The 10401-nt window shown below is 54.7% G+C and overlaps 1 protein-coding gene across 1 annotated transcript; it reads left to right on the top strand.

Annotated features, from left to right (window-relative positions):
• Positions 1-2018: 2018 nt before the first annotated feature.
• On the top strand, positions 2019-9933 carry GUITHDRAFT_165894 (hypothetical protein; the record flags this gene model as incomplete). Its single annotated transcript, XM_005822625.1, has 32 exons — positions 2019-2080; positions 2130-2213; positions 2324-2372; positions 2481-2529; positions 2712-2761; positions 2812-2882; positions 3104-3161; positions 3210-3425; positions 3463-3502; positions 3557-3637; positions 3715-3769; positions 3904-3956; positions 4272-4413; positions 4625-4978; positions 5023-5111; positions 5164-5218; positions 5384-5436; positions 5640-5736; positions 5784-5872; positions 5947-6001; positions 6136-6188; positions 6392-6488; positions 6536-6624; positions 6687-6741; positions 7141-7186; positions 7267-7398; positions 7443-7503; positions 7549-7619; positions 7759-8202; positions 8254-8400; positions 8448-9651; positions 9701-9933. 32 exons carry the CDS (start codon positions 2019-2021, stop codon positions 9793-9795), a joined length of 4296 nt encoding a protein of 1431 aa, XP_005822682.1. The 3' UTR covers positions 9796-9933.
• Between the last annotated feature and the right edge of the window lie 468 nt (positions 9934-10401).

The raw sequence follows: 10401 nt of genomic DNA, 5'->3' as shown, positions 1-10401 counted from the left end.
CCCCCCCCCCCCCCCCCCCCTTCCCCGTGCCCGGCGGCGGGAATCAATCTCAGTCCGATCACCGTGGTACTCATGATGCCATGCTTGAAAACCATTGAACCAGGCTGGCCCGTGGGGCCCGTGCGGCGCGGTCCGACGGTCCGCCCGGCCGACCGGACCGTACTACGGTACGATCGGATCGGACCGTCGGGCCGGGCCTGTACAGCCCCCCGCCTGTACGGTCCGATCAGGCTCCTGGCAGCCGCTTCAAGGCTTATTAGCGGCCTAGTATGACGGGGCGGCGTGGCACGGTCACTAGGCTCCGGCGGCGATCATCGGATCATCCGATACTTTCACCAACAGCGACACTGCCAGTCGGAATCATTGACTCGGAATCCGACTCATGATGCGCGGGCGGCAGCTGCCAGTGACTGAGTGACGGTGGGAGTCACAGATCTGCGAATGCCCCGCCGCCTTGTTACTGCTAGGCTTGCATCTTCCTGCCGCGGCACACGGCACAGGCCACTGATCGCCGGGATCATTGCCGCCGGGCGGCCATGACAGGTGATGGACTGGCAGACTCGCTGTCAGTCCGATCACGGTGGTGCGAGGACGACCCCGTGACCGTCTGGCTGTGACCATGGCTCAATCATGGCACCAGGCGACACGGAACGATTGCCGCAGTGCATGATTCAAAGGCAAACTAGGAGATACAGTACTTAGGTATCCGTTGATACTGAAGGATTGCAAAGTTTTTTCATTGAATCATTGAAGCCTGGAACCTAGCGAGGCACTCTACCAGGTTCGATGAAACAGAAGTATTCGTCTATGGACCCTGGCAATCGAAAGAGTTTTACCGTCAGCATTTGACAACAGCTCTACCATCGCTGACCCCGATCCCGTATCACTTAAGACAGGCCCAGGTGACTGCCAATGATCCTTCGTCCCTGTTATGACTCGATCCTTCACGGGGCTTATTCGCTAACAAACATAATTCCTACACTACATTTTCAATGGGAGTGCCTTAACCATTCACTCTGACATCTGCAACCCGTAAAATTTCGGGTCCTAACTACTCGATGTTATCAACTGAGAAGCTGATTCCGTGTCTCGATTTACAACCTCGAGAAAAATCCCAAGGGTTTCCTTCCCATTCTCACACCCTTACACTTTCTCAGACCTGTTGGAGGGATCTAGGTCTTCGCTCCAGCACTTGACGTAGATCGTCGCAAACCATGATTCACATACTCGTCCTTGACCTTCCTCAAAGGTGCTTCAGAGGGGTTGTTCCCAGCTATCTGCGCAGTTCAACTCTTTCCCGTCTCTGACGATGAAGAAGGATGAGGCATTGAGCATGCTTCTTCCAACAGACCTCACCGGCCCGGCTTCGACGCCATCATGTGCTACTCAGTTCCACGAGCATCTCCATGGCTCTGCCATCCCTGGCGGGGCGAAGCAGCTGAGCGCGCCCCAGAGTCCTGACTTGTCGAAAATCGTTGGGCACCAGTGTGATGACCCGCCGCAAATAGAATAAACTGACCCCTCCTTTTCATAGCAAATGACCCACCCCTTTGAGTACCCCCACCCTGTTGGTTGAAAGCCACCCTATCGACATGTTGGAAGCAGTAGGGGCCCCATCAGTACCCCGCCTTTTCAGCCTTATGACCCTACCATTCTAATCCTACTGCACCCCACCTTGTGTCGCACTACCCCACATGATGGGGTGACTTGGGTTGGGGTAGTGAGTTGGTCCCCCTAGCCTAGGCTTTACGGAGGGGTGGGTCCAGGAGAATTCCTCGTGGGGTGCAAACGGCAGTCGGTCAGTGGGTAGGGGTGGTTGAGTGACGGTAGACCAGGCTGTTGCCCGAAATAGCGCAACAGCGGCAGGCATGCAGAGCCCCGGGGGGGGAAGTACGCAGCAGCATGCGCGCGTCAAACAGAGAGAGAAATGGAGTTTGTGGAAGGGAGGGGAAAGCTGCATGGAATGCTCTGATCAAGTCGCACATGCTAAGAATGCACTGATTCACGTGTGCAACAGCATGTTTGGAAGCGATCTTAAGTATGTTGCGGTCCAGATACCTCCGTCCAAGGAGAAATTGAGGTTATTTTCGTGTCTCCCCATCCCTAAAGATTTACTGACTGTCTAACAGGAAACCTGCATACTTAGTCGCATTGGGATCAATTGGACTAGGTGCGGCGTCGTCATATGCATACCAACATTACCCTGACTGCATGTCAGCTCTCCTCATTCTGTTTGCTGCTACACAAGACGAGAAGCAGCATGATCCCCTAAGATCCAGGCAAGTTCACGGTTGTAGATTTCTGCGCATGATAAAAGCGATAGTCTCGTTTCCCTGAGCTCGCCGAGCTCGGAAGACCCGGAGGCTCCCAAGGTGAGGTTTGCGCAACAGAGAGGACGGTGCTTGACGATGCTGTCGTGCAGAGGCCAAGAGCTATCATCTCGCACTTCTCAAATGATGGGCCAGACGATGTGACTACAGGTAGTCCTTGGATGTCTCACCTTCACCTCTGACATCTGCCTTGCGGAAGGTGTTTTCACCGGGCACACGCACACAGAGGCTGTAGGTTCCAGTGGCAGGTGGGTTGTAAAGTAACAAGCGAATGCAGGGGACGCCTCTAACGTTTGGGGAGGGCACATACTACAATGTGTTTGACAGGTGAGCAAAAGAGTCTTGATAGCACAAACACGACACTTTTGACATGCTGCGCAGAAATAATCTCAAAAACCTTCCTTGCGATCCTGGCTACTTTGGAAAGCCAGGTCTTGGATCTAAGTTCTTCATTTGACGTTTCTGAATGTCCTACTATTAGGAGATTGCAAAGAATGCCCTCCGGGCCAGTGGTGTCCAGGAGGGTCAGATGGACTTGCTAACGATTGCCCGGTTTGTGCCAGAGCCATATCCTGTGAAACAACGCTGACGCAACCAAAGGTCAACTCGCAGTCTTTTGAAGGATCGTATGCAGCTTCGGATTGCTATTGTTCGCCTGGATTCTTCGGAATCGCACACTACAACAAAGGAAAAAGCTGCCAAGAATGTGCAGCGTCCATGTGAATTTATCGCATTTGAGCCAATGATTGTGAAATGTAACGGACGATTTCTAGGTACTGTCCTGGGGGACAACAGTCTTTCCCATGCCCAGCACATTCTGACAGCCCAGAGGTGCTTCTTGACGCTGCTAGCTTTGTGCAAAGTGATTGTGTCTCTCAGGGCGCTTCCGAGTGCGCATGCGTGGCCGGTTTCCACGGAACGACGCAGGATGATTGTCAAGTATGCCCCTCTGGAAGCTACTGCTCCGGAAACAACAGCATTGCGGTGTGCCCGCAGCATTCTGAGAGCAAGAGCGGGTCTACATCTCCGAAAGACTGCACCTGCAAGGCTGGATACTTCGAGCCTTCCAAGGCGTTGGCCTTGAACATCCCCCCTGTGTGTGTGCTCTGTCCCAGCAACACATACTGCCCAGGAGGAGAAAGCAATCTTCAATGTGTTGACAACGCTGAAAGGTTGGTCTATCTTGTGGTTGTGAATCATTCCTCATCAGTACAGCAGCCCCCCAGGCAGCACGTCATCCAAGGACTGCCAGTGCAAGCCCGGCTATTTCTTCAACTCCAACGGCCAGTGCCAAACGTGCCCAGCTGGTGAGTTTTGGGAGCATGAAGAGTCAAGGCCTGGAATTAGCTGTAGAAAAAAAGGAAACTGATGCGAGCATCCGCAGGATCCTACTGCTCAGGCGGAAGCAACAAGGCTGAATGCCCGTCCAACTCCAACAGGTACTGCATGATACGCACAAGTTGAATAGAAAAAGGGAGGCACCAGGGTAGATCGAGAGAAGCAAAGAAAGATTCAAGCTGGATAGAAGAGGCTGGAGAGGGTTGGGCTGTGGGGTCTGACTGCCGGCACGCAGTCCCGCCGGATCATCCTCCATACAAGACTGCACCTGTAACAAGGGCTTCTACGGTGAGGCCTCTGCGTGCGGCTGTGCAGGGGCAGGAGTGCTGACGGAGGGACAGGAGCGGACGCGAACTCGTGCCAGGCTTGCCCGGCCGGCTTCTTCTGCGCGGGAGGGGCACAGAAGTCATCCTGCCCAGCCAACTCCCAGGCTCCTGTTGGGAGCTATTCGCCAGACGCATGCCAGTGCACCGCTGGATACTACGAGGACTCTCGTATTGAATCCAACGGAGCTTCACTCGGTCCCCAGTGTGCGGCCTGTCCGAAGGACTCCTACTGCCCAGGGGGCGGACCCAAGCAAGGTTGTATGGCTCATTCTCATAGGTGCGAGAGTGCTTGGGAAGGTCAGGGAGGTGCTGACGGTCTATGGTTGGCAGCGATGCTCTGAGCACGTCCGTGAGCGACTGCAAGTGCGAGGCTGGCTTCGTGCTCAACTCCAACGGCCAGTGCCAGTCGTGCCCAGCAGGTTAGTAATGAGGCTATGCGAGGGAGTGGAAAGCTTCAAGGAGGAGGAGACAGACTGATGGGTGGAATGCAGGGTCGTACTGCTCAGGTGGAAGTCATCAAGCATCGTGTCCAGCACATTCATCAAGGTTTGGTCCTTTGTGTTGATGCTTGCTCTTGAGATTGAATGGATATCAGTGGTCTCCACGATGGTTTTGACTGTGGACTTGCAGTGATCCTGGATCTTCTTCGATCGAGGACTGTGTCTGTCATGAAGGATATCATGGTTTGCTTCTCAGGCTCCTGTTCTTGGGGCATGACTGTCTTGGTATTGCAGAAGATGACAAGCACCAGTGCATATTGTGTCCATCTGGATATTTCTGTCCTGGCGGCAAACGCGTGCAATCTTGCCCGCAAGATTCTGAGAGTGCGCCCGGAAGCAGCAAGGCTTCTTTCTGCATGTGCAGCGCTGGGTTCGAGCAGAGTTCCTTCAACAAGGACGTCGGGCCAACGTGTGCGCCATGCCAAGTGAACTCTTACTGCCCGGGGTCTTCGGTTCGATCCACTTGCCCGTCACATACCCAGAGGTAATCGATGTCTTCCCCTTCATATCTCATTAGCGCGACCGCAGCGCCGTTGGGAGCATCTCAACCAAAGACTGCAAGTGCAAGCCTGGCTACTTCCGCAACTTCGACGGGCAGTGCCAAACGTGCCCAGCTGGTGAGAGCTGAATGATAAGAGAAGGGGAAAGAGATTGATTGGAGGTCCGCAGGGTCGTACTGCTCAGGTGGAAGCAACAAGGCTGAATGCCCGTCCAACTCCAACAGGTCTGTATGATAAGTGCAAGTAGGAAAGCAGTGCAGAGACGATGATACTGCGAGTATCTGAGAAAAAAAGGGAGTAGATGGTTTTAGCGACCAGTCTCAGAGAAGTCAAAAGCGTAGTGGGGGAACACTGAAGGAGTTGCGACTGTCCTGACCTTCTGCATGCAGCCCCGCCGGATCTTCCTCCATACAAGACTGCACCTGTAACAAGGGCTTCTACGGTGAGGCCTCTGCGTGCGGCTGTGCAGGGGCAGGAGTGCTGACGGAGGGACAGGAGCGGACGCGAACTCGTGCCAGGCTTGCCCGGCCGGCTTCTTCTGCGCGGGAGGGGCACAGAAGTCATCCTGCCCAGCCAACTCCCAGGCCCCAGCCGGCAGCGATAGCCCGCTCGACTGCCAGTGCAGCCCGGGATACCTTCAGACAGCTCGATACCAGCAGGGACCTCAGTGTGCGGCCTGTCCGAAGGACTCCTACTGCCCAGCCAACGGAGCACGTAACTACTGCCCGACACATTCTCGCAGGTGCTTGAGTGAGAGGGCCAAGTCAGGGAGGTGCTGACGGTTGGCAGCGATGCTCTGAGCACGTCCGCGAGCGACTGCAAGTGCAAGCCCGGCTACTACCGCAACACCAACGGCCAGTGCCAGATCTGTCCTCGTGGTACGTGTTGGAGGAATGAATCGGCAGTGTCCGGAATGAGAGGAGGGGCAAGAGATTGATGCGAGCATCCGCAGGATCCTACTGCTCAGGCGGAAGCAACAAGGCTGAATGCCCGTCCAACTCCAACAGGTACTGCATGATACGCACAAGTTGAATAGAAAAAGGGAGGCACCAGGGTAGATCGAGAGAAGCAAAGAAAGATTCAAGCTGGATAGAAGAGGCTGGAGAGGGTTGGGCTGTGGGGTCTGACTGCCGGCACGCAGTCCCGCCGGATCATCCTCCATACAAGACTGCACCTGTAACAAGGGCTTCTACGGTGAGGCCTCTGCGTGCGGCTGTGCAGGGGCAGGAGTGCTGACGGAGGGACAGGAGCGGACGCGAACTCGTGCCAGGCTTGCCCGGCCGGCTTCTTCTGCGCGGGAGGGGCACAGAAGTCATCCTGCCCAGCCAACTCCCAGGCCCCAGCCGGCAGCGATAGCCCGCTCGACTGCCAGTGCAGCCCGGGATACCTTCAGACAGCTCGATACCAGCAGGGACCTCAGTGTGCGGCCTGTCCGAAGGACTCCTACTGCCCAGCCAACGGAGCACGTAACTACTGCCCGACACATTCTCGCAGGTGCTTGAGTGAGAGGGCCAAGTCAGGGAGGTGCTGACGGTTGGCAGCGATGCTCTGAGCACGTCCGCGAGCGACTGCAAGTGCAAGCCCGGCTACTACCGCAACACCAACGGCCAGTGCCAGTCGTGCCCAGCAGGTCAGTGTTGGGGGGAGAGGAGAAGAGGCCCAGATGGAGATAGGAGCTGAGAAGTGCTGCAGGATCCTTCTGCCCAGGTGGTCAGAACAAGGTTGCCTGCCCAGACAACACCGACAGGTTAGACCTGAACTCTCTTTTGCGATGTCATTGAGGGTGGAACCAGTGCATACCGGTCTTCCTCCATCGAGGATTGCAAGTGCTCGGCAGGATTCTACGGTTCTCTACACTTTTTGCAGAACTGTTCCTTATTCTCTGTAGGGTCTTTCGGATCGAACTGCGCTCGATGCCCCGCCGGATCGTACTGTCCAGGCAGGCCAAGGAGCTACTTGTCACCCATGTTCTTACTTGTGCGAGACAGGCGGTGGATCATCGTATTCCTGCCCCAGTCACTCCCAGAGTACAGCCGGATCGCCGCAGTGTACTTGCAAGTATAGAACTACTGAGCTGTGAGTGCATCCGGTGCTGAAAGCAATTTCCGTTCAGGCCTGGATATGTCGGGACTATGAACTCCTGCAGATCGTGTCCTGGAGACTATTTCTGTCCTGGAGAACGGGTTCAAAAGGTGTTCATCTTCCTCAGTCAATCCTTTCCAATGATTCCCTTCTCTCACGGTTTGTTTGTTGTTTGCTGACAACTTTGCAGCGATGTCCAGGACACACTACCTCAAGTTTGAATGCAAAATCAGTGACCGACTGCAAGTGCGACGCGGGATATGTCAATGCTGCATTCAGCAACCCTGTGAACTGGTTCTACGTAGATGCATCCTCTTGGACGGTGAGACGAGTTTGCAATGGAACACGGCTAAGTGTTGCTGTTAGGATGCAAAGGCCAAATGCGAGCAAGGATCTGGCAATCTTGCAAGCATTCATGACGCACAAGGTGGGAGATGTTGCATGTTCATGAACGCCACTGATTTGTGGACAGAAATGACCGCATCCGCTGCTGTCTGCTCCACCACGCCTTGCTTCATTGGCATGTATCGCTCGAGCCCCTCGGTAGTCGCGAGGCCTAAAGAAAGTCCTTGGTTGAGCTCATGCCGTTGACTGCAGGATCGCTGGCGTTGGGTCGACGGCAGCTCCGTCAGTTACTACGGTCTTGAGCATGCTATGATGCTTTATGACAACTGACTTAAAGTCAGCCTGGGACCTCACCCAAGACCAGCCCAAGGGGAAGGGGGACGCAGTCGCATTCTTCAATAATCGAGGAGACCACTGGCGCGTGATCTCCTCGAGCGAGAACCTCAAGTACCGAGGCATCTGCAAGAAGAAGGACGTCCCTCCACAGGTTCCGGAGACCGTTGCGCATTTCTCATCACTGACCAGGCCTCTCTTGCAGTGCGTTGAGGGACTCAATCCCAAGCAGCTGGGCATGAGGCCGGGTTTCCATACTCAGATCTACCACCTCGGGTCTTCTCTCTCCATCTTCCCCAAGAATCGTGTGCAGTCCCGGATCCCGGATGCAGAAGGCACCCAGCGATACATTCAAGATTACAACAGATACTCGTTCTACGACGTTGACCGCTACATGCCAAACGACTACATCGCAGGCCTGTGGTACGGGGCGATCATTGTCAAGCAGGTATCCCTGCTTTCGTCCTTGTTGGAACTCCAGATTGAGCGTGAGTTGCAGAGTGGAACATACACCTTCTACACCCAATCAGACGACGGGTCCAACCTTTATGTCGACGGGAGGCAGGTTGTCGCCAACGATGGTCTGCACGGACCTCTCAAGCGGGAGGGAAGCATCTTTCTGAACCAAGGGGTACACTTTGTCAAGGTTGCCCCCTTCCTCTCCTTCTCGCCGGCCTTGACTTGCACCCACAGGCTGAGTTCTTCCAGAATGGAGGAGGGATTCAGATGCTCGTGAGGTACAGGGGCCCCGACACTCAGAACCGCGAAGTCTATGTGCCGGCGTACCACTTTGCCAAGAGCTTCCCTGTCGCTAAGTCGGACAGGATAGTCTCGTTGCAGAATCGGGACTACGCTACTCTCAGTCAGACAAGGATGGGTACCAGCAACCAGTGCCCAAGGCGGTGTCAGACACGGTACTTGTCAGTTCCCAACGGATGGGAGATCGCACCGAACAACGCGATCAGCAAGAGCATCATCAGCAATCACTGGTGGGAAACAGATTGTGTCATCCTCTCAGATGGGAGCTCCTGGTGGACTAGGAGGTGGTCGCGCGGCGGACAATTCTGCGGCAACAACGTGCTCCAAAGGGACTCCTACGGCAGAGTGAGGACAAACTCGTGCAACCGACAGATTCTCATCGTGCGATCGAACAAAGTTGACTTCCCCACCATCGAGTTCGAAGGCTTCAAGTATGCGACCCTCGGTGGAAGTAAGGTTTGCCCCGACAAGACCTGTTACTCCACATGCCAGCAGAGTAGTCTCCAGATCCCCGATGGCTGGCAGATCGCCATCAACGACGCCAAGAGCATCTACGTTGCCAGCATGTACGGCTGGGAGACTGACGGGGTTGTTCTCGCCGATGGATCAGCATACGGCACCAAGTTCTCACAAAACCGAGGTGAGCTGATCAGCAAGAACATGCTCAAAAGCTACGGTTCATCCTACCAGCCGGTTTCTTGCAACCTCCAGGTTCTGATTCGCCATCGAGAAGGGCTGCTACCGGACCCTTCCAACCTGGGCCTCCGGAGTGGCTTTCATGGGAGGTACTGGCACTTCTCGCAAGGGATCGGGACGATACCTGCTTACGTTGAAAACGTCAAACCGAACACGGAGGACTCTCTGCTTGCAATCGACTTTTCAAACTATGGAAACGGAAAGAAACCATTGGATACACCGTTTCCCCAGACAAACTTCGTTGCTATCTGGACTGGAATCATTGCTGTGCGAGCGGAGGGAACATACACGTTCCAGACTAGCTCCGATGACGGCTCGAACGTCTATGTGAATGGGGACCTGGTTGTCAACAACGGAGGTCTTCATGGTATCCGGACCGTCGACGGTCAGGTGCGTCTACCAGTGGGATATCACTACGTAAAGATAGATTTCTTCAATGCCGGTAAGAGATATGTCCTTTCCCTATGCCGTTGCACTAACGTTGGATCCAGGTGGGCCGTACCAGATAGTTGTCAAGTGGAAGGGTCCCCATGACAGCAGCTTTCAGCTCCTGGGCGCTTTTCATCATGCATCGATTTCCTCGTGAAGAAACTTTTCAGTGATAACAAACACAGCAGGACAAACTTGGCGAGCGGAAGAACAGGCTGAGAGGGAGGATCGGTAGTGACGCTAGGCTGTTATTCATCGACTTTTGACACATTAAAGGTTATTTGTAGCTTCTGAATCTCATGCCATTCCCTCCCTCAATCAACGCATACTCTGCTCCTCTGTCAATATCAACTCTGCTCGCAGCTGTTTTCTCCATCCCTGATCCCGTGAACTTCATCTATCCGACGCTCTTTCCTCCGGCAGTATACCTTCACGGGAAGACGTTGATGATATAGCTGATATGCTAGCGCATCTGTCAGAGTTGTTGATGCCGCTGTGACCCTGGTAAGGGGATCAATTGAACTAGAGGGGGGTAGAGGGAGGGAAGGATGAATAGATGGATGGAGGGAGAGAGGGAGAGGAAAGAAAGGGCCAGAGCCAGGTAGAAAAGGTCGGTACGGGTGCAACGAGAGGAGAGGAGAGGAGACGAGACGAGACGAGAGGAGAGGAGAGGAGACGAGACGAGACGAGACGAGACGGCACGAGACGAGACGGCACGAGACGAGACAAGACAAGACAAGACGAGATGAGACGAGACGGCACG

Source organism: Guillardia theta (assembly GCF_000315625.1).
Source record: "Guillardia theta CCMP2712 unplaced genomic scaffold GUITHscaffold_121, whole genome shotgun sequence".
In the NCBI taxonomy this organism is placed as follows: Eukaryota; class Cryptophyceae; order Pyrenomonadales; family Geminigeraceae; genus Guillardia; species Guillardia theta.
Note: the sequence above shows the minus strand (reverse complement) of the source record. Positions and strands in the feature narration are given on the sequence as shown.